The following is a 26,119-nucleotide window of genomic DNA, read 5'->3' as shown; positions in this document are numbered from 1 at the left end:
TGGTTTTTTTCCTCTCTAGTACTGGTGATTGAATCCAGGGTTTTTGCATTGACCTACGTCCTCAGCCCAGTTTTTTCTTTCGAAACAGGCTCTTGCTGAGTTACCCAAGTGGACTTGAACTCACACATGAAGTAAACTAAGCAGTATGGATGGCCCTGGAGCCAGTTAGGGCCAAGGCCCACAGTACTGCTAGACCTAGCCCAGTAAGAATAATTTATAACATGTCTTGATGTAACATAGCAGTTCTCCCAGGCAGTTCTAAAATGCTTTTACTAAATCAGACTTTATTTCTGGCAACTGCAAAATTTAGGGATGTTTTCTTTCCCTGCCAAATCAATGACAGTAACTGTATCATCTCTGTCAGGCTTCTTCTTAGTAAGTTTTCTACTTTATTGCATTAAACATAACAGCTACAAACTGATCACTATTGTTTTCATATCTTAACCTGAACAATCTTGCTCTGAAGGCATGTGCACACATACAACCTACATGCAGCTGCAGCCCCATTTTGTGACCTCTTTTTAATGACTTAGCTGACAGCTTGTCACAGGGAAATGAAGGCAGCCTCAAGACATCCATTACAAAAAGAACTTTGTGTACATTTCTATATTGTAAAGAAAGTTACAACTTTTTAAATGGTACATAAATGAACATAAGTGTAAGCAACTTAGAATGAATCAGCACTTGTTTAGTGAAAATTAGAACAGACTAACACTAACATCCTACTTATTTTTAGACCAGATGGCATATACTTATAATAAGAGTACTGCCACATCAGAGAAACCAGATATTTTCTTGGATGTAGTCACTTAGGAATTGTAAAAAGCACCATCAGCATCTGGATGCTAAATTTAAAAAATTGAGGGCGAAATAACTAGGGGATTCTCTCAACTTTCAGGAATTCAAATTTATCCACAATGTTGGCATATACGGTACAATCTCATATTTACTATCTTATCTTCAATTACTTCAGAATGATGGCTTCAGATTTTAAAACTTAAGCTCCTTCTGAATTCCCCAAAGTGTTTCTGCACTCTTTTTCAATTGGGCCTCCTCTTCAGGAGTCAGCTTTATCTTTATAAGGTCTGTTATACCATTTTCTCCCAGGATGCATGGAACACTGAGGAATACTTCTTTATCTATTCCATAGAGGCCCTTAATTATGGTGGAAACTGGATGTGTTCTCCTTAGGTTCTTCAAAATACTTTCTGTCAAATCAGCTACAGACAAGCCAATGGCCCAAGAAGTATAACCTTTCCTTTTAATAATTTCATAGGCACTGGCAATCACTTCTTTGTGAACATTTTCCCACTGCTCAGGATCTGTATCAGTTCCTATTGCTGTGTTCAGATCCTTTAGAGGGACACCAGCGATGTTAACTCCACTCCATATGGGAACACTTGAGTCTCCATGCTCTCCAAGGACCCAACCATGACAGCTTTCAGAGTGGATACCAAGCTTCTGCCCAATTAAGAAACGGAAACGAGCAGTATCTAGATTACAGCCACTTCCCATAACACGGTTTTTGGGAAATGCACTCAATTTCCAGGATACATAAGTTAAGATGTCCACTGGATTGGAAACAACAATCAGTTTGCAGTGAGGGCTGTACTGCACGATAGTGGCAATCATTAATTTAAAGATGGCTACATTTCGCTGGACTAAATTCAGGCGTGATTCTCCTTTTTCCTGACGTGCACCCGCTGTGATAATCACTAGACTGGAGTTGGCAGTGACACGGTAATCTTTGCTGCAAACAATATTTGGCATTTTCGCGAAAAGGCTGCCATGTTGAAGATCCATTACCTCGCCCTTCAGTTTGTCTTCACTAACGTCCACAAGGGCAAGTTCATCAATCAAGCCTTTCAGCACGATGCTGACAGCACAGGCCATGCCCACGGATCCAGCTCCTATAATGGAGACTTTACTGTGACAAACGGGCTCTTCTGAGGTGAAATTCTTCATAAGCTCACACTTCACGGTTGCCATGTTGGACACAGGTGTGAAGGGCCAGGGGCTGCTGAGGGGGATGCGAACTGCCTGACAGGGCCACAGAGCCATGCCTGGGGCCCAGAAACTCATCCCTACTGCACTTGCTGTTTGGATGGCCCTCAGAATGCCTGCAGCCCAGCTCATGGCTGCTCACTCCAGAGATTAGAGGAAAGTGGTAGGAAACCCATAGGCAAGATCGTGGAGGCACAAAAGAACGAAGCCGTTGACCGCTGAACTGTACTGCACAGATGCAACTGAGCAGGCGCACCCCTGCCCCCACAACCCCTCCTCTGCGGCTGCGTGAGCCCCATCCTGGCCTTGCTTACTGCGGCTGCGCAGTCGTCCAAGTCCTCTGTAGGTCAGCTTAGACCAATGCTTCCTAAACGGCTTCCTTTCCAGCAAGTGATTCCTGGAGTTAATTTTACAATCATGTAATCACTTCAGTTTTTGACATGTGGAACAGCCCAACCCAGATTCCTGGTTATTATTAGTTGTTTTTTTGTTTGTTTGTTTGTTTTAGTTTTTTATTCTTACTATGCATGCCAAGTGAGAATGCTTCTATCAACTACAGATGAAAATAACATGAAAGTTTGCGCTGCGGAAGTACATATATAGTACTCTACCGGTAGCCTCCTGCACCATTTGCCAGCATCGTGAAATAAATGGGTTTCTGCTTTCCAGTGCGTCCAGCTGAAGAGCCTTTTATTTAGAAAGGATTTCACTACCTGGACCATGACCCACACCTGGAGAAATCAGCGAGCACTTAACAACAGGGGAAGGGGCAGCCTGTGTTTTACTGCAGTACTGCACACTAACTGGGAGAACATGTCCCTTCTTTGTCATATCAAAGAAAAGCCTGTGATCCAGTCTCCTTTAAGAATAATTTCTCACTGTCTATTAAAATGAAGGTATCGTTTAAATATTAAGACGACAGATTTTTTTAACCAATGCACAAATCAATTATTGACTTAAGTAGTGAAATAAAGTTACTTAGCTAGTACAACAATGACATCAGTATGTTTTACCCTTTCTGCATTTTTCTGGACCGTGAACTATCAAATTTCCAAGGAGACGTAAATTTTACATCTGATGATAAACCCAATAAACTACAAAAGCTCCAATAAAAACAATGCCCCTTTCTTCCAACTTATCAACAATTCTGATTGTGTAGTGATTGCTCAAACTGCTGCCTCTTGTTCTAAGACAACATTTCGCTCTCCCAGAATGGGGCTTCTTGGTACATATAGCACTTTCATAATTAGCAAGAAGAGTTCAGTTTTATGATCATGAATACTGACAAAATTAATCATTTATATTCAGGACTTGAAAAGCTATTATCATTCTTCCTGTCACTGAAATCCAGCCCAGGGAAAGAGGACAATAAGCAAAGGAGTTGGTGAGGGGTGAGGAAAGGGTGGCACTTAGTGAAGCTCTTGCAGTCTTGTTTTAGCATTGTTTCATATTTCACCAGAAATATGAATTTTCTCCACAAGTAGACTTACAGTAGCTATCATCAAATTAGAAACAAGTTTTAAAAAATCATCTTTATTGACTGGTGGCCAACACTTTACAGGGATTCTTTAAAAAGACCAACTTTTGATAGCTATCATTTTTAAAATCCCAGTCCTCATTTGAAATGTTTAAACCTCATGCCAGTTCCCACCTTCTTGCTATAATGATTCCTTTGACCAGTCAAGTCATTTTCCAGGATAAGTGCTCTTGAGCATGAAATTCAAGGACATAAAGACTCTTAGCTGGATGGCTTCTTCTAAAGTAATTTTCTGCCTAGAGTTTGAATCTCTTCAGAAATCTGATGATAGCTGGCTCTTTATTCTTTCCCCTTAGCCACACTAAATAAATTCCAAGGGGGGAAAACTCTCCAAAATAAAAATACCTCAATCAAAGCAGTGTTTAAAAATTTACCGTAGGAGAGGCGTATCTGACCTCCAGAGCAGATTTAAGTCTACTCAAAGATGTGAAAAGCCAAATATAGCCAGACAGTTCCCTAATGGCTTTCTATCTTAGATGGCTCATTATTCCTTTTGAACTGAAAACTGAACTAAAATTATCTATTCAAAATGTAGTGTAGTATTGCAGCTGATGGAAGAATTGCACCTTAATACTTTTGGTTACACCACTGAGTCTGGAGAAAGCAGGAAATCAAGACAACCAGCATGTTTCTGGATCTAGAATGGCTGCAACTTAGTCACTCTGTTCCACCTGGAATCAGCCAGCTCCCCTTCCTTCCTTTTCTATGTGAGTCTGGTTCCAGTATTTCGTCCTCTCACAGTTCTCTCCCAGCTCTCAAAGCAGAATGGACTTTTACAATTCTATTATCACTATTATACTTTGTACCTTTCTCCAGCACAGAATCTATCACACACAACTAAATGTAAAACCCTTAATGTGTCATTCTAAGAGGGACTGCCCTTATTTACCAACACACCCCTGGTCTTCTAGAACTCTGCACATGAGTAGGGATTCAGTAAATGCTTATGGTAGAAAAGGATGAGTAAATCTATAGACCTGAGTTAGGCTAGAAAGAGGACTAAGGGATCAGTAAGATGGAAAGGCAGGGATAGAGAACCTACCTGGTGCTACAGTTCTGACAACAGACATGGGTAAAAATGGGCAAAAGTGATGCCTGTTTGGAGTAGTAAGGCTGATGCATAAATTTGCAATGCTGTAAGGCTGTGGATAAACTAAAAGGCTTCTCAACTATTTTCAGACCAAGTTAAAACACAAAACAACAAAATCTATAGTGCTAGAAACACAATAAAATAAATATGCAATGAGAGGGAGGATATTTTTATCCTCTAAAGTTATTTAAAATGTTTTGGGTTTTGGAACTCTTAAAATAATAAGGAAATCTTTGATTTGGAAAAAAGGGATGCAATAAAAACAATGTTAATTAACATTATAAGCTGATCTGAAAGCAAGGAGAGCATCATATAAACATAACTTTTTTCTTTTGGTACTGGGGACCTTGCACTTTCGAGGCAGGTGGCAGAACCACTGAGCTAAATCTCCATAAACATAACTTTTTAAAAAGTTTTCTTTATGATTTGAAAATCATAAAATGCAAATTGTAGTTTTAAGACAAATTAGTGGGCCGTAATTCTGTTGCTCCTAGATATTAAAGTAATAGGGGAGGGGTGACCTTTACACATTCCATTGCACTGCACGTGTTTTCCTTTGCCAGCAGAACCCTAAATGCTGGGGAAAGAACAGAGCAGGGCCATGAAGTCTGCTTCCAGCTGGTGTAAAGTAAGAACATCAATTCAAAAAGTAACACTAGAAACAACTCCCATTTATGGAATTAAATACTGTAAGTTAAATTGCCAGCTTTCACATAAGTAAATTACCCAAATTTATTTTTGTTTTTTAAAGGTATTTTTATACCTTTTTTAACATATATATTTATTGGTACATTTTAGGTATAAAATACATTTACATTTATCATTGGGTGTTTGTACCAGAACATGATGCATTTTAGTTTTTGTTTTTTCTCCCATTACCTGTGTACCCTTCACTCCCTCCACCCTTCCCTATCTACACAGTTTGATTCCTTTTTTTTTCTCATAATTTTTTTCTTTCCCTTCTTCCCTTTCCCCTTTCCTTTCCACCATCCCCAAACCCTTGGACCTTTTCTTATTTCAAATGATCAATTATTGATTTTAATCATTTTCATCCTTATTTACACTTTCAATTTCTCACACTAGAGAAACTATTCGGTATTTACACGTGCGTCCTATTTATTTCACTTAAGAGCATGGCCTCAATATGCATCCATTTAGCTGTAAATGTCTCTAGTTTCTCATTCTTTATGGCTGAGTAGTACTCCATTTTATGAAAAAACCACATCTTTTTCTTGAGGTGCTAAGAATCAAATCCAGGTTTTTATGTATGCCAAGCAAGTACTCTACCACTGACAATACCCCAGCCCTAAATGTATTTTCTTTATGCAATGTTAAAAAGCCACTCGTATGAGTTATTTTAAAAAGGAAATATTTTAATGTGGCACAATACATGAAAAAATAAAATTCGTGAATCCAAATATCCTAAATCCTACCTGAAATTTTACGGCTATAGATTACATAGAAGCTATTTTATGAATTCACTCCATTCATTCTCTGTGATTGGATTAAGTAAATCATACTGCAGTCCTCAAAAACAATAGCCTTGCTCACCCTCCCCCTACAACATCAGGTGATAAGAGGATTATGTTTGTGCATGGAAGTTACTTTCAATTTGAGATCGAAACTAAAAGTAACTTTATAAAGGAAAAACTGCCAAAACAGATTAACTCTGTATTGTAAAAGTTAAATTTTAATTGCCTCAAGACTCTATCTAGGCAAAGAACAGAGTCAGCAGTGGGGATCAGGGGTGCAAAATGGAGTGTTCAGGTGGGGTCAGGAAGGACAAGACTCAGAGGCTAGAAGAATGCAGCCTCCTGTGCCTACAGATCTTAAGTGGGACAGACAGCTAGCACAGACACAGCTGGACTCTCAACTGCAGCACCTCTGACATTCTGGACCAGACGATTCTCTGTGGGCAAGTGTCCTATGCAGTGTAGAATGTTTAGCAGCATCTTTTACCTCTACTCACTAATGACAGCAGTGCCACCCATTGACAGCGAAAAGCGTGCCCAGACACTGTCACATATTCTGGGGCAGGACAGGGGTACAGTTTTGCCTCTGGTGAGAACCACTAAGTTAGAGTAAGCAGAGGCCAGAGCGAAGAGGGACTCAGAAACGATTAAAGGAATTTGGATTTGATGCTCAAGGGAAAAGAGAAGCCCTGAAATGGTAGAAGCAACGTGAAAACATTTTACTCAACAAATATTTAATAAGCCCCTACTACATGTAAGTGACTATTATAGGTATGAGGATACAATGAACAAGATAAAAATGAGATCTCTAACTTACATTTTTACAAAGACTGATAAGCAAGAAAATAGTCAATATAATTTCATTTTGCAATAGGTGCAGTAAAGAAAAGAAAACAGGGTAATGTCAGAGAGTAACTGACTGGTAAAAGTAAAAGGGCTATTTTATTTCAGAACCAATTGTCTGGGGAAGCTTCTCTGGGGAGAAGTAATAAATTTGGGTTGAAACCCTAGAGGGTAACTCTGAGGACCTAGGGTAGGAGTTTCCTGGGCCAAGCCTGAATAAAGGCCCTAAGCAGGAATAAGCCTGGGGTACTGAAGGAACAAGGTTGGCAGGGTGAGGGTGGGCGACTGTGGTAGTTCAGGATGAGGTCAGGGAGGTAGGAGAGGCCTTACTACATAAACCTCCTTCAACAGGAAGTTACTGAAGGATTTTAAATGAAGGGATGATATGATCTGACTTATATTCTAAAAGTAGGTTGTGTGGAGAAAAAAAATCTAGGAGAACTGAAGGCAAGGCTGGGAGACAAGGCAGGAAACTATCAATGCACTAGGCAGAGATGAATGGAGGTGGAGAGAGAGGGAGAAGTCAAGATGTGTTCCACAACAGGGCTGACAAGCAGAACTCGATCATGGATTAGAAAAGATGAAGGGAAATGAGAGAACCTAAAAGGATTCTTGCCTAGGCATTTTAGTTTGAACTGAGAGGATGGGGGTGATAGTTTCACCCTCCCCCAAAGTGGGGAAGGTGAAGGGAAGAAAATGTTGGGAAGAGGTAAGGAAATCAAGAGTCCATGTTGGGATGTGGTCATTGGACACGCCCCTATGACACCAAGTGCAGATGGATGATGTGCAGTTGGGAAGCAAGTCTGAAGGGTCGAAGCTATATATTTGGATATCACTAGATTGGACACACTGTTTTACAATGCCAGTGGTTTGATGAGAGAACCAAAGGACTGGACACAGATGGAGAACAGAAGAGTCTAAGTATGAAGCTACTGACACTGACACTATAGGCCAGCTGGGTGAAGAGCCAGCAAAGGAGACCAGTGAGGTCAAAAGTGTCTCAAAAACCACAGGACAATGTTTCCTCGTGAATAGGAAGCTTAATTGTGTCCAGTGCTGCTGGGAGGTCAAAGAACAAAGGATAATTCGGCAATAAGGAGGACATAGGTGACCTGGATAATAGTAATGTCAGCACAGTAACAGAGAAAGGAGCTGGATGGAGGAAAGAAAGCAGAGGAGCCGAGTATTTAGCTCAGTGGCACCACACCTGCCTCAAGTGCAAGGTCCTGGGTTTGATTCCCAGTACCAAAAAAAAAAAAAAATGCAGAGGAAGTGGAGGCTGCAATTATGGATAATTCTTTTGGGAAATTTTTCAGGGACCAAACAAATGGACTGGTAACTGGAGGAGGACAAGGAGTATCAAGAGAGAGAATTTCTAGAGGTTGGAGAAACCAGAGCATGTCTATACATGCTGCAGCACGGAGGAAGAAACTGACAATCAACAAAGGCTGAGGGCCATGACAGCAGTGAAGTCCCTGGGTAATGAAGGACCCAAGGTGGCAGGGGAGACCCTTTGGTGGGAGCCTGAACATTTTATCCCTGGTAAAGCAGTACAGATGCAGATACAGAAGTCTAGGGAAGGTGAAGATCCAAGTGTCCTGGTAGTAGTGTGGAGAAAGGATTGCCAAAAGGCAAGATGGGAGGCAGGGAAAACAGAAGCTGTTAAGATTATCTCCAGGTAAGATGGTGCCCCTAACTACAGTGGTGATGGGGTGTAGAGAGGCAAGATTTGTGAGACAGGGTGAGAAAGAGTGTGGTCATGAATTGGCAAGCTGGCTTTTCCCTCTGACAGCTTTGTGGAAGATTTGTGGGGAGAGTGACCCAGGAGCAGGCTGCTAGTAGGCTGCCTGTGCAGTGGTGAATACTCATGATGCCTGCAGATTCCCGAGCATAGTGTCTAGCCACAGGGACCCATGAGCCTGGAGCTCAGGGTGTGGATAAAGTCACCAAGTGGCTGGAACCTGTGAAGGACAAAGATGAGGGGAAAGGAAGGACCTTAAGCATAACTGTGTTGCAATAACACTGCAGCATTTCAAAAGTAAATGGAACAGTTGGAAGTGACAAGAGCCAACTAGGATCGAGAAAACTTATTTAAAACATAAAAGAACCAAAAAAGCCCAGAATATGTTAGCACAAGAGCAAACAGTAACTGATATACCCGAGTCATTAAGAAAAAGTCAAATTATGTTCAGCACAATTTACATGGTGGAAAGATATATAGCATCCTTAAAAAATTTTTTTCTTCTTAAAAATTTTAGAAATATTTCAGTTAGGAAAATTCAATTTGAGAGAACACTTTTTTTCTGATACACTGGTAAATAAATAATATGCAAGTATATTAACATATCTATTAATACACTTCTATTTTACAACTGTTTATTTTTAGACTATTAAGTGATTAACCAATAACAGGTAATGAGTAGCTTTTAAATTGAGGCCTAAGCTGAAGCACATACTATCAGGTCTTCAGTCTGCATGCTTTATTTAGAGAGATCTATTCGTGTAAGCCCAAATCTAAGTTCAGTAAAAGAAATAAGGGGAACAAAACCCCCAAGTGAAATCAAGGCTATCTTGGCCCCTGTGGAATACTGCTGTAAGGAACATTCTTGAGGTGACTACACCTGATCTTGTCGGGCCTCAGAACAAGAAGGCCTTTGTGACACAGCTTATCTCTTCCACTGACTGCTGCCCAGTCCTACTTTAAAGAATGCTTGAGACCCAATGTTACTTATAAAAGGAAACTGGTGGGCTTTTCAAGAGGTATTTTGGGACTATGCCAAAACAGCCCCCTCCCCTAGAAAAAAAAGCACATTAGTCATCGTATCTCATTTTGAAGTGAGCAAGACCTTGCAACTCAGTCTGTCACCGAATTGCTCCTCCATGTGCTTCCCCCCAGCTCCATGTTAAGCCACGAGAGTGGCAAGAGAAAGGGAAATAAGGGTTACAGAGATGTTCATGTCACCTCAGACTTGAATGTACTGATGCACATCCTACCTCCAATTTATTTTATAATGATTCCTCAATCTGTAAGCTGTTTGAAAGCCAAGAGCTCCACAGAAGAAACACTTTCTGCAAGATCATGACTCTGTTCTGGGAGTTCTAGTAAGTACAATCAGGAAGCAGAACCAAGACCCGGTGTGCTGATGAATGGTAACTGGAGTAAGACATTGAAGTATCTTCCTGGGACGAGAGCCACAATTTTTGGAAGCACTGGAATTAGATTAGGCACACATGAAAACAGAAGTTGTTTTCACCACTTTTCAGACTTCTTTGCAGTTCACTCCAAAATGGTTGTAGTTAAACAATTTATCAAAAACTCAGATTTGTTTTAATCTGAAATAGTGAAAATTATATAATACTTAAAGTCTATTTACCTTTTTAGGTACCTTCAAAGTTAAAAAGTTCTAGGGTACTCCATAGTTTTACTTACATATGGGATCTAGCAGTCACTCCATAATGCTACTTCATTTAAAATTAATAAGTTGGGGCCAGGGATTTAGCTCAGTGGTTCTGGCGCCTGCCTCCCAAGTGCAAGGTCCTGAGTTCGACCCCTGGTACCAAAAATAAATAAATAAATAAAATTAATAAGTAAAGCCAGGTGTGGTGGCACACACCTATAATCCCAGCACTTGGCTAGCTGAGGCAGGAGGATCACAGTGAGTTCAAGGCTAGGCTGGGCTACATAGTGAGTTCAAGGCTAGCTTGAACTGAAATTGATCCTGTCTCAAAAAAAAAATAAATTAATAAATAAAAGTAGTGTAGGAATAAATGTGCTAATAAAAGATTCACTGGAATATTGGTAAATATTTACCAAGAACTCAAAGACAGAAATTTGATTGTAATTAGCAAAAGATCTTATGTTAGTCATAGGGTTAAGAGCTGAGCCTGAATATTAACATAAAAACCATACCTAGCAGGAACAACTACAAAAAAGTACTGGAGAAAAAGAAATCTTGTAAGAGTGCATCCAACATTATCCTACAAGAAAGATATACTATTACTTCCTTTAAAAATCTCTCTCTGAGATTGAAGATGGTATCAGAAAATGGAAAGACATCCCTTGCTCCTGGGTAGGAAGGATTAATATAGTGAAAATGGTCATACTTCCAAAACTGCTATATAGATTCAATCCAATTCCAACTGAAATCCCAGCAGCATACTTCATGGACCTTGAGAAAACAATACAAAAATTTATTTGGAACAAGAAGAGACCCGGAATAGCAAAAGCAATTCTAGGTAACAGAGACATGGCAGGGGGTATTACAACCCCCAACTTGAAACTATTCTACAAAGCTACTGTGATAAAAACTGCATGCTACTGGCAAAGAAACAGACCTGAGGACCAGTGAAACAGATTACAAGATGTAGAAACAACTCCAGACACACTCAGCCACCTCATCCTTGACAAAGGAGCCAAACACCCTCACTGGAGGAAAGATAGCCTCTTTAATAAATGGCGCTGGAGAAATTGGGTTTCAACTTGCCAAAGACTAAAACTAGACCTATATATCTCTCACCATGCACTCAACTAAAATCAAAATGGATTAAAGATCTAAATATTAAAACAGAAACACCGAACTGGCTGGAACAGAGGTTAGGGAGAACTCTTGAAGACGTTGGTATAGGAAAAGATTTTATGAACACAACCTCAGTTGCTCGTGAACTAGCACAAACAATTAACAAGTGGGATCTCTTCTTACTAAAAAGCTTCTGAACAGCAAGAGAAACCACCAGCAGTGTGAAGAGACAATCCACAATGTGAGAAAAAATTTTCGCCAGCTGTCCCTCAGACAAAGGTCTACTATCTCGAATCTATAAAGAACTTAAAAAGATCAGACCTCCCAAATTTAAAGACCCAATCCAAAAATGGGCATCTGAAATGAACAGACATTTCTCAGACAAAGAACCAGAAATAGCAAATAAACATGAAAAAATGTCCAACATCACTGGTCATTCGAGAGATGCAAATGAAAACAACTCTGAGATTCCATTTCACTCCAGAAAGAATGGCTGCTATCATGAAATCAACCAATAACAAATGCTGGCGGGGCTGTGGGGAAAGAGGAACACTGCTCTACTGCTAGTGGGGGTGTAGACTGGTGCAACCACTGTGGAAATCAAATTCTTTGAGATACCTCAAAGAACTAGGACTAGAAGTCCCATTTGGCCCAGCTATTCCCCTGCTGGGTATCTTCCCCAAAGAATTAAAAGAATCATACCACAGTGATATATGTGCACCCATGTTCATAGCAGCCCAATTTATAATAGCTAAAACTTGGAAACAGCCCAAATGCCCATCAACTGGAGACTGGATAAAGAAAATGTGGGGTTTTTATAAAATGGAGTACTACTCAGCCATAAAGAATGAGAAATTAGAGACATTTATAGCTAAATGGATGCACATTGAGGCAACACTCTTAAGTGAAATAAATAGGACACACATGTATAAATACCAAATAGTTTCTCCCGTGTGAAAAACTGAAAGTGTATATAAGGACTAAAATGTATAATAGATAATGTGAAATAGGAAGAAAAGGGGCAAAGGGGAAGGGGGAGTGGGAGGGGCAGGGGAAAGGAAAGAAGGGAAAGGAAAAATGCTGAGAAATGGAAAAAATGGAAATAAAGTGTTTGTAAATAGGGAAGGGTGGGCTAGGAATGGGGAAAAAATAAGAACCAAGATGCATCATGTAAAGGTACAATTCCCAATGAGAAATGTAAATGTGTTGTACACCTAAAATGTACCAATAAAAGAATTTAAGTAATTAAAAAAAGAAAAGAAAAGAAAAGAAAAGGAGTCCTGGGTTCTGAAGAAAGCAGCAATATCTCTATAAACGGATGGGGAGGCAGGATTGGGCCTGGAGAGGTTTGCAGAACTCTAATCACAAATTATTTCCGTAAAGTCTTCACAGCAGCAGAGACTCAGAGGAAGTATTGTTTTAAAAAGCAGATGACTTCCCATCTATCAGATTGGTAAAAGTTTCAGCATACTAGAAGCCACTAATAGAAACATGTATGTGCTGTCAGTATTGATAAACTTTTTCTGGAAGGCCATTTAGCAACAGATATCAAAAACATTTTAAAAACACACAGATTCAACAGTAACATCTCCTGTCTTTAGGACAAATTCTCAACCAAGAAAAGTGTAAAAAGATGTATGCCTATGGATTCACTATGGTGTTTAATAGTGAAAAATTAGTCCCATTGGCAGGAGACTGATTAAGTAGATTATAATTATGCAGTGGAGTACCATGTAGTCATTAAGAGTGATGGAGATTTATATACTTTGCTGTAAGATTTCCCTGTGACTGTTCAATGAAAAAGTTTCCAGAATAGTATATCCAGCACATAACATTTCTGTACAATTCTATATACCTAAGACCTACAGAATAGGTCTGAAAGGATGTTCCTACTCCGATTAGTGATTGCAATTCAGTGTAATTTCTGATTTTGTTTTCTTTTTGTACTTTACATTGATTTTTTAAAAAAAATGAGTATATGCTTTTACAATAAAAATTCATCCTTTAAAAAAAGGAAAGAAGGGAAAGGAAAAATGATGAGAAATGGAAATAAAGTGTTTGTAAATAGGGAAGGGTGGAGGGGGTGAAGGGAGGGCTAGGAATGGGGAAAAAATAAGAACCAAGATGCATTATGTAAAGGTACAATTCCCAATGAGAAACGTAATTGTGTTGTGTATCTAAAATGTACCAATAAAAGAATTTAATAAAAAATAAATTAAAAAACTGTAAAAAAAAAAAAAAGATAGTCCTAAATATTTTCTTTGAAAATAAACACTAACACATGTACTATAGTTTGGATCTTGACTACCCCACCCCCAACATTTATGTTAAACCCTGGTTCTCATAGTGGCTCTATCAGGAGGTGGTAGAAACTCTGAGAGGCAGGCATTATGGGAGGTCCTAGTACATGCCCCTGAGAGATTTGGGGATCCTGGCCTGTCTAGTTTTTCTCTTTGCTCCCTGGCTTGTGATATAAGCAGTTTTCCTCCACCAATGCACCCCTGACATCACCATCCAGCAACCCACCAAAGGCCTAAGGCAATGGGGCCACTTGTTCATGGACTGGGACCTCTAAAACTATGAGCTAAATAATCTTTTCTTTTAGAAATTAAACATCTCAGGCATTTTGTTATAGTGATGTATATAAAGACAAATATCTCATTCTATGGTAAAAAGTAACAAATCAAAAAACTACATTTATACATTAACTTTTAAATTTATTTTTTATTTTTTTTGGTACCGGGGATCGAACTTGGGTTCTTGCACTTGTGAGGCAGGCGGCAGAACCACTGAGCTAAATCCCCGGCCCTTTTTTTTTGTTTTGTTTTGGTACTGGGGATCGAACTCGGGTCCTTGTGCTTGCGCAGCAGGCAGCGAAACCACTGAGCTAAATCCCTGGCCCAACTTTTAAATTTAAATATCTAGATAATTTAAAGTAACTTAAAGTGACTTTGAACATTTTCATTCATGGGTTTTTAAATAGTGAATGAGGTTTCAGCTTCTGAGGTCAACAGCTGTTCATTATGTATAAATTCTTACTACACCAAGCAATTACATTCTATACAAGCCACAGTAGAGTAGCAGTGGTTCTCAGCCAGTCCTTTGAGATGACAACCTCCTCACAGATGAACATAGTACACAGGACCACAGGCAGGGAACATACTCCCTAATCATATCAATCAGTAAATGTTGAGATATCTGGCCTTTCTACTTATAAAAAAGATAAGGTACCCTAGCCATAAACAAGCTAAATTTCTCCAGAATCCCCTCAACCAATAAATAATAATCAATAAATAATTCAGTAAATAATAAAAGGTAAGAAAATTAAAAAGTCACTGCTCTTAAGCAATGTATGAATTAACTATAAAAGACATAGCTTGTTTCTTTTTTATAGTTAGGGAATTACTGTGGCAACTTAAAGGACTTATCTGAACTACTACTCTCTCTGAACTACCTGCCCCAATAAAACAATCTATCATACTGCCTTGGTGTTTACTCACCTGCCCTTAGTGGGCAGTCAGTCACATGCACAGCTGATTTAGGGTATGATGAACCCACAGGAAAGGCACACTTTTTTCATTTTTTTTACATGTTACTGTGACAAAATTAATGCTATCTTAAACATATTCAGATAATAAAACCATAATTCAAAGTAATCAATGAGCCCATAAAGAACATGCAAGTTGTACTTGCTGCCCAAAGACTGGTCAGGGTTGAAACTGTGCTGATTTCTACACAGGTAGCGAGGATACCACTGTCACTCCTGGGCAAACTTAGTGCTTTGGTCACCTAATGAGATAGCTTCCATTAGCCCTTCTTTACAACCTCTGAATAAATGACAGACCACTGTATAAAACATAAATGTATATTTCTTTTAATGCATTATATGTATTCTCTGTGAAATAAAATTTCATAACAATTATGGATAAAGAAAGACTAAAACAAAAATACTTTTAAGAAACTGCAGAGTTCTGATTTAAGCATTCATAACATGTTCTCTTTTAGGCCAGCAGATGTAGCTGTGAATTAAAACAGGAAATAAAGGTCCTTTTGTCAAGCTGCTCAAGGCCAGCCAACAGATGGCACCCTTTTGGGGGGAAATAGGGTTTATAGCAGAAATTCAATACAATACAGGGTAGCTACTGACAATTATTTGACACTGGAGTCGATTTTGATACCTGCATTTATCTAGAAATAAGCATCTCACCTATTTATTAGGTGCATAGACTTGAACTATTTCTGCTCATCATTTTCTAAGATTGTTACTCTTGGTCACAGAAAACTGACACTTTCCCCAAAATGGCAGTATTTAGTGATACAAGTTCACCATAAAAATTGTAAATGTAGGATCTTTCTAAATGCAGAGCTGAAACATCATATACTGCTCTCTGTAAGGCTCAGAATAGTGTCATTAAGAATCTGCTAGGAAAAGAAACAAAAAAGCTTTGGGCCAGGGATTTAGCTCAGTGGTGCCCTGCCTGCCTGGCAAGCACAAGGTCCTGAGTTCGAACCCTGATACTGAAACAAAACAAAATAAAACAACAAGAATTTGCTAGGAAAGGGTATAGGTAAGGACTTAGACAAGAACAGCCTACTGGGGAGCCCTGTCTTAGCCCCAGTGCCAGGTTCAGGGTAGGCCAACAAATGACTTCTCAATGAACAAACCACCAAGTTAATAAACATTACTGCCTTTAAAAGATGTGTCCTTGGAAAGGCATCAGTGGGCTCATTTTCTGTGAGACTTCTCTGATGTTCAGATCAAACTGATATGCCTAACAACCTATGTACAAAGAGTATTTGTGTTCTCTTTCTTGTTAAAGGATTCCACATATTCTTATATTCAGTAGTCCCAATTATAAAATATTTTTTCTCCCCAAAATATTTTATTTAGGTAATAATCCTCTTATTAGTGTCATAAAACAAAGTTCATGTTCTAGAAACTAAAATAGCATAGTCCAGCCTACAAAGCTAAATTCTCAAGCGTACAATAACCTAATTTTGTTGGTCTATGAACATTTAGATTGATTTTTATGACACTTATAAATTAAAAACTATTCACATTTCCATACCTTAAATTTTTACTCATTTTATGACCCATAGTACTAAACACCTGAAACACTGGAAACATCACCTACCAATTCTATCCAGTCAATGTAAAGTGGTAACAGGCTGTTGTTTCCACAGAAATGAGCAGCTTAATGACTTTATTACTAAGTGTTTGTATGGCCCCCAAGTGGATTTTAAATGTAGTCAAAGAAATTCCATGAACTCCTAGGCAGCTGTGCTTTATTTTCAGTATAAATTAATAAAAATAAAATCTTGCACAATTAAAAAAAATATATTACTGTTAAAGCAATACTTTTAAGAAATAAGGGAAAGTAAAATAACTCACCCATAATTCATTCAGATATTTCTATCAGATACCTTTCCTCCCAGTTTTTCACTTATTTTCAGATACCTGTTCTATTATATGTATGTATAGCTATGGATTCTTATCTTTCATGTACCACTATAAACTAAGCATTTTTCTACTGCAGATAGCTTAAAACAAGGTCTTCTCTTTTATGAGAAAACAATAGCCAGTCCTATACCAGACTTACATTAAACACCATGCCAAGAGATGAGGCCCTCATTGAAGATATTCAGAAAAACTTAGTGAGTTATCAAGAAATGTATGGATCATGTCACAATCAAATTCCTCTCCTGATCCTAAACCCTTCCACCTACATCTTTATGTCCATCTTAGCTAATGGTGGTAAGGTTAAAAAAAGCTAGCTCCTAAAGATTCATACCTGGGTTCAAATCTTGACTCTGCCAGTTACAAATTACATGATCTTAGGCAAGTGAATTATCTCTCTGAGTCCCAAAGCTCCAAATGCCTCACTTATAAAATGGGAGTTATTACTATCTGCTATATTGTTACCATGAAAAGTAAATAGTCTGCTGTGTCTAAAGTGTCTGGTACAATGCAAGAAATGCAAGAAAAATTGAGGTAACAGCAAGTCATCAAAAATCCTCCAATCATAGGTTTTCTAAGTTAATTTCTAGTTTATTGTTACTGACTACCTAGCAAAGCTACTTTAAAACTAAAGGTTGGTCAGATCAGAAGAGAAGCACTATATTTTGTCTATCAGTGTATTTTGAGTAAAAAGTGCAATAATCCCCATGTTTAGTTATGATTAAATGTGAAAAGCTCAATAATGTTTATAAGGTTGCTCCAGCAATCCCTCCACTTTCTCTCTCAGTTTCTCTCTGCTGAATCACTTCCATTATCATATACATGCCTCTACTGCATCACTTCCATTATCATATACATGCCTACTAAAAACAAAAAATAACTCTAGACCCTTTCCTCCTTTCTGGATATGACCCCGTTTCTTTCTTTTACTTTACAGCAAAACTTTAGATTTTTCTGTACATATTGCCTCCAATCTTTCTCCTCTAATCTCTTTTGAATCCATCCCACTCAGACTTCCCACCACCATCTCACCAATGACCACCACAGTGCTACACTCAGGGACTATTCAGCGCTCATGGTATGTAACTTCTCACCAGCATGCAACACAGTCAATCGTTTTTCCTTGAAATGTTTTCTATTCCTGTCATCCAAGCCCCATTTTGCCTTCCCTTCCTCACTGGTAGGGAAATCTTTGCTACTTTTTCCTCACACTCCAATCTTTAAACCTTAGGAGTACTCAAGGGCTCTTTCTTCAGACCTCTTCTGTCTTCACTGCTTTGCTGAGTTCATCTGATCTCACGGCTTTGAGCACTATCCACATACTGATGAAATTTACATTTGACTCTCCATGTGGCTATCTAACAAATATCTCAAACTCACAAGTCCCAGATGGAGTCCCTGATGTTACCCTCAATACCTCCTCCCACACTGGTCTGCATTCATTTTCTAGTTGTTCAGGCCAAACATTAGAGACATCCTTGACTTCACTTTCTCTTCTACTCCACATCCAGTGTATAACAAATCCTTGCTGACTTCAACTGCGAAATATATCCAGAATCTTCTTTTAATCAATTTCACCATTGCTACCTATTACAAATTACCACCCATTCTCATTTGTCATGAAGAGCCTGGTCCACAGAACTTCCTACAAGTTATTTTAAAAGAAGAAGAAAGAAACTGATTATCCTTAATGTATAGATTTTTAGTTTGGGGTATAAATTTTATATATTCACATATATAAATAATAGACATAATGTATGCATATTTAGGTTAAGATTTTTTTCTAATAACATGTAAATAACATATTAATAATTTAAATATTCATTTAAAAATATTTTAACTATTTTACAAGGGTATTTACATATGTGGATGTCAAACAGCATAGAAAGTTGTTCCAAATTAATAATTTTAATAAATAAGTAGCTAACATCAATTTACATAGAATGAATATTAGCTATGAATTAGTCATTCATTATATTTGAAAAACTTGTATTAGTTATTTATTATTTACTAGTAATGAGAAGCTGCCTAGATACTGGTAAGAATTTAGCAACATTCTGTCATTAATTTTCAAGACAGAGACCAAAATATATGCAAATTTGAAAACCAGAAAAAATTTAGACAACAGAAAGTAGAAGAAACAGCCAGATGCTAATTACAAGACTGCAGTTACTTACAGTGTGAACTCCTAAAGCTTTCCAGACTGCGAAGCTGATCACACCAACTCCACACCAGGCATAAAGTGAGCCCCAGCCCAGCGCTCGCAAGGCAAGAGAAGACCCACTCTCTGGTAAGGCAGCCGTGGCCATACTGCCCTGCAATGAAGACAGAAAGACTTGGCTAAAACAATCCTTCTGAAAAGGATAAACATGCTAAGAGTGTTTGGAAAGAATTGCAGTACTCTCTGCATAAACAACATGAAACACTGGGAGGCAAGAGGAGCCCAAGATCAAATAGTAGCTCTGCTACTTAATAATCTCGTGACTTCTCTGACCACAGATATGAATATGTAAGGCACTATGCCTGTTAAATTTTCCAGGAAAATCTTAGAACATTTCAACAAGATTTCTCCAAGCCTCATTCATTTGCACTTGCATTTGCATTAGAACACTGATTAGCTAATCTGATAAGAAATAGCAAATCTTTAACATCCTGTCTTCCATCTGGAAATTTCCATTTACTGAAGTCCTTTTCCTTTGTAGACAGTTTTCTTTATAATGCTCACCCTATTTCATAGCACAAGCTTTTCCTCTATTTTTTTTTGAGAGGGGTTCTCTATCACTGAGCAGCACTCTACTCATCTTTTTTGTTTTTAATTTTGAAACAGGGTCTTGCTAAATTGCTCAGGTTGGCCCCAAGCTTGAGATCCTCCTGCCTCATGATCCTGAATAGCTGAAATTAAGAGTCATGTGCCACAGTGCCCAGTAAGCCTGCTTTATAACAGTGAGTACTATTCCCAGTGCAAAGAAAGCTTCTGGTTTGTTGATCTGCATCCCCATACCCAGCATCATGGCTAGACCTAGCAGGTACTCAGTATCTGCTGACTGACACTTTTTATGGATATACCTTAGACCTAACCAGATCATCAAGAGATCTTTCTTTAGTCACTTTCTATGACATAAAATACCTTCTTACTCTTTTCCTATGTTGGTTTAATTTCAGCATGATTCCCCAAATACCACACATTTCACATAAATCAGCTGACTTTTAATTACCCTGAGTTTTCATCCAGAAACAGTGGCACTAACCAATATTATTTTACCAGGGTCAGTTAAATGCTTTGGCCTATATTTTCTTTTAGAAATGAAAACAACGCTGAGATTCCACCTCACTCCAGAAATAATGGCTGCTATCAAGAAATCCACCAATAACAAATGCTGGTGGGGCTGTGGGGAAAGAGGAACACTGCTCTACTGCTAGTGGGGGTGTAGACTGGTGCAACCACTGTGGAAATCAGTATGGAGATACCTCAAAGAACTAGGACTAGAAGTGCCATTTGGCCCAGCTATTCCCCTGCTGGGTATCTTCCCCAAAGAATTAAAAGAATCATACCACAGTGATATATGTGCACCCATGTTCATAGCAGCCCAATTTATAACAGCTAAAACTTGGAAACAGCCCAAATGCCCATCAACTGGAGACTGGATAAAGAAAATGTGGGGTTTTTTATAAATGGAGTACTACTCAGCTATAAAAAATGAGAAATTAGAGACATTTATAGCTAAGTGGATGTACATTGAGGTGATACTCTTAAGTGAAATAAATAGGACACACATGTGTAAATACCGAATAGTTTCTCTGGTGTGAGAAACTGAAAGTGTAAATAAGGACTAAAATGTATAACAGGTAATGTGAAATAGGAAGAAAAGGGGCAAAGGGGAAGGAAGTGGGAGGGGTAGGGGAAAGGACAGAAGGGAATGGGATTAATATGAGAAAATGGAAAAACAGGAACAAAATCTTTGTAAATAGGGAGGAATGGAGGGGTTCGAGGGAGGGCTGGGCAAGGGTGAAAAACAAGAACCAAGAGAGACTATGTAAAGGTGCAAATTTCCAATGATGAATGTCATTATATTGTATACCTAAAATGTACCAATGATTTGAATGAATAATTGATAATGCAAAATAGGAAGAAAAGGTCCAAAGGGGTAGGGGTAGTGGGAGGGGCAGGGGAAAGGAAAGAAGGGAAAGGAAAAATGATGAGAAATGGAAAAAATGGAAATAAAGTCTTTGTAAATAGGGAAGAGTGGAGGGGATGAAGGGAGGGCTAGCAATGGGGAAAAAATAAGAACCAAGATGCATTATGTAAAGGTACAGTTCCCAATGAGAAATGTAATTGTGTTGTATACCTAAAATGTACCAATAAAAGAATTTAACAAAAAAAAAAATCTATTATTTCCCTAGAAAGGACAGAATTTATCTAGGCATATATATTTTTACTCTCTATATAAACCCATGTTTGTTTCACTAAATCAAGTTTTCAAAGTGACTATGTATGAAAATAACCCATAATGACACATTACAATAAAGTTTTCATTTTACCTAACTTAGATTCTTTTAAAAAAAAGTGTACATATCATTATCTGTGCAATATCAGTCTCATAAACTGAGATGAAATGAAAATTAGCTATAATTAACAAATTAGTCTACATGCTTTAAAAAATAAATTTTAGTGGAAAGTTGATGTTAAAAATTGATGTTAAAATTGATCCTTAAGTTTTAAAAAGTCTAATCACAAAGTTTTCCTCTGGGGAAAAATGTCATTCATAACCTCTATTCAAATTTTTCAAAATGAATGTTGGCTGACTTGCTGCAGGAAAAGACTGACTTGTCAAAAATAATCTTGCTTTAAAAGATCTTTAATATAGCCACACCTGCTACCATTTATACTTACATTTATGTATATATAAATAATGCTAACACACACACATATAATAAAATCTATACTTCCCTCACTGCCACATTACTTTTTATTTTATTTTTTACTTTTTTATTTTTTAAAATTAAAATTAAAGTACATGTATTTGGAAGTGGAATTTAACAAATTACACTGCAGTTATGATACTTTGTACCCAAAGATAAAAGATTCTTTTATAAATGAAAACTTCATATTTATAATACCTCTATGTCTAAGGACACTAGTATCCCTTATCTTCTAACTTTTATCAGCACCTTTTGAGAAAAGAGATGACAAGAATTAATCTATTATTCACATACTGTATGTAGGAACTACAAACTTCAAAGTGCAAATTGTTCATTCTTAAGGACTACTGCAAAACTACTAAATTTCACATTTTTAGCTTTTTTCAGTATAATTCTGGGATTAATTTTATTTAAGTCAAATGGATTTTTAAATTGAATGTTCAATCTAGTCATTTCCCCTATAAAGCATTCTTACCTAATAAAATATTTTGCTGTTTACATCACAGAAATAACTTTTTATAACATATCCAATATATTTAAAAGATTTTTTATTAATTTCTCAGAAATTATATCAAAAAGATGAATGACAGCTTGCTCTTTTCATCTATTGTTTAGATAAACAGGTCTTGAAATAACTCAGTTATTTGATGAAGTTCTGCCATGACACAGTATTAAGCTGAGACACTGAATTAAAGTACTTTAGATAAGTAAACTTTGTTAATACAGTTTAGTATTAATTTCTCATACATTCTGTATTTTCTTCATTTATTCTAACCAAATAGACATATATACACATAATTTTCACTCATCTCATTTGGTCTCACAATCATTTTTTGCAACTGATGTGTAAAAAGTATCAGTTTAAAAAAATACTGGTCTATTTTAATCAAAGAAGCTTGGGAGTGAATTCTTTAGCCACCTTAATTTGCACCTTCCTCTTTTTGTTTATTCAAAGAATTACAAAGAAAAATGTATGTTCACTGAGCCCTTACTATTGCTTTTCAACTCCCAGCTGTCTAGCATAAGACTTACATAAGATAATAAAATTAAGACACTAAGGAGATGATTATCTTCCAGAAAAGAAGCAATGCAGGCAGCCTCCCACTGAAAAATTGGTCATTTTAAAGTCGTTTTGTGCTCCAGTTTGAATCTGTGTTGTAATGAATACTTAAGATTCTCAGGCTAGAGGACAGTTTACTTAAGTAACAATATTGCTAAAAGTGGTTATCATTTATTATCCAGAAAAAAAACAAAGATGGAGAGAGTTCCACTTTAAACAAATAGATTAATCCATGTGTGCTTCAGTTTTCTGTTCTTAGGTATGAATAACGTATAGTATCAGTGTCTCATACGGCTGTGTGGTGGTTGAATAAAGCTCTTAGAAAAGTAGCTAGCAGATGGTAAGCAGTCAGATGTTAGGTATTATAATTACTACCGTGAATGTTAAAGAAGACCTCCAAGTCATGACTTTTCAGTATACTGCCAAAGTGACATTCTTAAACTGGTGTTTGTTCAGTGTAATTCCTGAACTGTGTCCTCCAGAACCTGAGTTCTTCTACAAATCAATTTACTTTTCAGAGTCTGGATAAGATGTTCTAATTCCATATTTCCCAGAGAGAGGCAGAAACTTACATAATATATTAAACTATCCAGGAGAGTGGTTCTCAAATTTTCTGGTCTCAACAGCCTTTTATACTTGGACCCCAAAGGTTTTCAGTTATGTGGATTACATTTTATCAATATTTACTTAGAAAATAAAAATAAGAAATTCACATTTTATTTGTTCATTTTAAAATAGTAAATCAATTATAGATTAATATAAACCTGTTTTTATGAAAAATAACTATTTTCAAAAAATGTGCAGTTTTACATTTTTGCTCGTCTTTTAAATGTCTAACGTAATAAAAGATGGCTGGATTTCCATATCTCCTGTAGTCAATCTGCTGCAGATTCTTCTTTTTAAATCGATGCATAAAAATATTGAAATATCTTATACTATAGGGAGAAAATGATCCACAAAGTTCACAGCAGTGATTTGGGTGGCTCTAGGTAAGCCCTGAGAGTATTCAGAGGGAATCCAAATGCATTTTAAATGTAGTCTCTCAGTCATTACATGATTCATAAGGCTTAAGTATGATTATTAAAGGTAAGTGGAAAGGAAAATCAACTGATTTATGATTTTCACATAATATTCTTCTTCCGCAGCATATATCCATCTGTAAGAATATAGTTATGTGAATATTTAGGATGTGTGCACCACACTAGACACTTTGGTTCCTGGGGGGCAGAGGTACTGTTCATTTCTTTACTCATTTCTTTACAGTGCCTGACACACAAAAGATTCCAAGTAAGTATTTGTTGACGCAAGGAAGTAATGAATAAATAAGCCAAATGGGATGGGAGGAGAGAGACAGGACAAAAGATAAGAACAAGTAACTACAAGTAAACATGAAGGAAATTTCTTATTAACCAGGTAAATGAAGTACAAAACATGAGAATAACTGCTCAATCTTGCTCATGGAGTAAGAATTTTCTGCTGTAAGTAGATTATAGTCAATTCACCATAGGACCTATTATACATCAGGTACTTTTCTGGGAATTGGGACTATAGCAGTGCCTGTATGTTCCCTATGTTCAAGGAGCTGACATAGTTTTCATTGATACTAAGATGAACTTTATTTCAACATTTTAACATCTCTGCAATAGATGCCTCTTGCAGTTAGTATCAAGAGTTTAACTGGCGTTATTTTCTCTTGCTAAATGATAACTGGTATATAAAAATTGGGGCCTCTTACCTACATTTAGATTTAAAGTCATGCCTCGAGTAGGAAATGTACAAGATATGCTTTTGAAGTCTTGTTCTGCTCAAATTTAAGAAAGCACGTATTTCTTTTTAAAAGAAAAAAAATTATCAATTAATTTGTGCACTTCTTGAATGCATGAGATGTATGCAGTTTACTTCTTAAAGCTATAAGAAAAGCCATCAACATTTTCTTGACTTTTCTTATCCAAAAAGCTGCCTTTATTGTAAATAATAACAATCCTATGAATGGATTTCAGTGTTACAAACCTTATTGAACCATTCAGGACTTTTCTTTTTAGCCAGTGATAATGTTGTAACAAATCCGGCTAGCATCCCAGCTGCAGCAACAGAACCAAGGAAAATTCCACCTGCCAAGTTTGAGGAAGAAGGGATAAGTTACAAAGATGTACACAAGTCATAGACATCTTTTACATTACATTCAAAATTACTTTTGAAATTCGAGAAGTTATGGCTAAGCAATTCTTGCCAAAGTTAAGTGAGAGAGACTGAAACCAGCGCGGCTCCTGAGGTCATTCTGAGGCATAGTTCTCACTTGAGAATTGGCGCAGGCTCTTCCCTCTCCCCCGAGACAGTGGCTCGAAGTTTCTCCCGGAGATGAGAAGTGAGATCATGACAATTAGAAAAGCCAGAGCAGGAGAGAAACTGCAGAGAGGCTGGGGGAATACACCATGCACGGGAGAGGAGCTCGTTGGATTTGCCCCAGTGCCGGGGGAGACTTGCCCCTGGCAAGAGACTGACCCCACCAGTTCTAAGGGCTCTCAGACGGGCTGTTTAGGAATGCCATTCCAACGCAGTCCAGGGCACCAAGTGAGCTAGCCCAGACACCGCACCTCACCACACCACACCTTTCACCAGGAAAAGCCGGTCGTCCGTGGACCCCGAAGCCTCGAAGGAAGAGGAGGACCCTCCAGACCCAGAGCCCGGTGACTCCATACTTAAGTCCCCACAACTGCGTCCGGCACCAACTGGGTCCGGGTGGAAGCCAGAGAGAGGCGGAGGAGAAAGGTTCCGCGGCTGCCTCCCCTTGTGCAACCCGAAGACTGGTTCGCAGTCCAGCCACTGTCAGCAAATCCCCTCTCCGCCGCCGCCCCGGGCCGGGAGGATGAAGCGGCTGCCAGCAGTGTCCCTAGCTCAGTGCCAGGGGCAGTGTCTTCGAAGGCGGTCTCCCAGGCAGGATTTACTCGCCTTCTCCAAGATGGTGACTGCGGGACCTTCATAATTTTATCTACTTGAAAGAATACCCAGTCCTGACTGTAGGAGGCAGTGAGAGGTCGCAGATTGAGCTAGGAACCTAGTCCAAGCCTGGATTGAGACCCTAGAGCTCAGTTTCCTCATCAGCATTACACTGGGTCCAAAGTTTTGCCCTGCGCAAATATCCCACAGTTCTAAAAAGCAGGGCTCAGTCTTTGTACTTTTCTGAGGAATTTCGAAACCAGCGTCCCTTGGGGTGAGAG

At 38.1% G+C, this 26,119-nt stretch overlaps 1 protein-coding gene across 4 annotated transcripts in view; it reads right to left on the bottom strand.

Annotated features, from left to right (window-relative positions):
• Window positions 1-25,890, bottom strand: part of Tmem242 (transmembrane protein 242) — a 33,761-nt gene extending 7,871 nt beyond the window's left edge. Inside the window, exons 1-4 of one of the 4 annotated variants that reach the window (XM_087193425.1) lie at window positions 25,511-25,890; window positions 24,912-25,012; window positions 19,099-19,236; window positions 10,377-10,497 (exon numbers count right to left, since the gene is read on the bottom strand). In XM_087193425.1, the coding sequence (XP_087049551.1) occupies window positions 10,411-10,497; window positions 19,099-19,236; window positions 24,912-25,012; window positions 25,511-25,598 (414 nt within the window). In that variant the 5' untranslated portion in view covers window positions 25,599-25,890 and the 3' untranslated portion in view covers window positions 10,377-10,410. Of the gene's footprint in view, window positions 1-1,076; window positions 10,345-10,376; window positions 10,498-19,098; window positions 19,237-24,911; window positions 25,013-25,510 lie in introns of those variants that run through there. The other 3 variants (XM_021237965.2, XM_004856837.4, XM_087193426.1) reach the window with 3 other exon arrangements.
• Between the last annotated feature and the right edge of the window lie 229 nt (window positions 25,891-26,119).

This window comes from Heterocephalus glaber, unplaced genomic scaffold, assembly GCF_053883595.1.
Source record: "Heterocephalus glaber isolate CG9 unplaced genomic scaffold, H.glaber_assembly_v1.0 deba00001592, whole genome shotgun sequence".
NCBI lineage: Eukaryota > Metazoa > Chordata > Mammalia > Rodentia > Bathyergidae > Heterocephalus > Heterocephalus glaber.
This window is presented reverse-complemented; position numbering and strand designations above follow the sequence as displayed.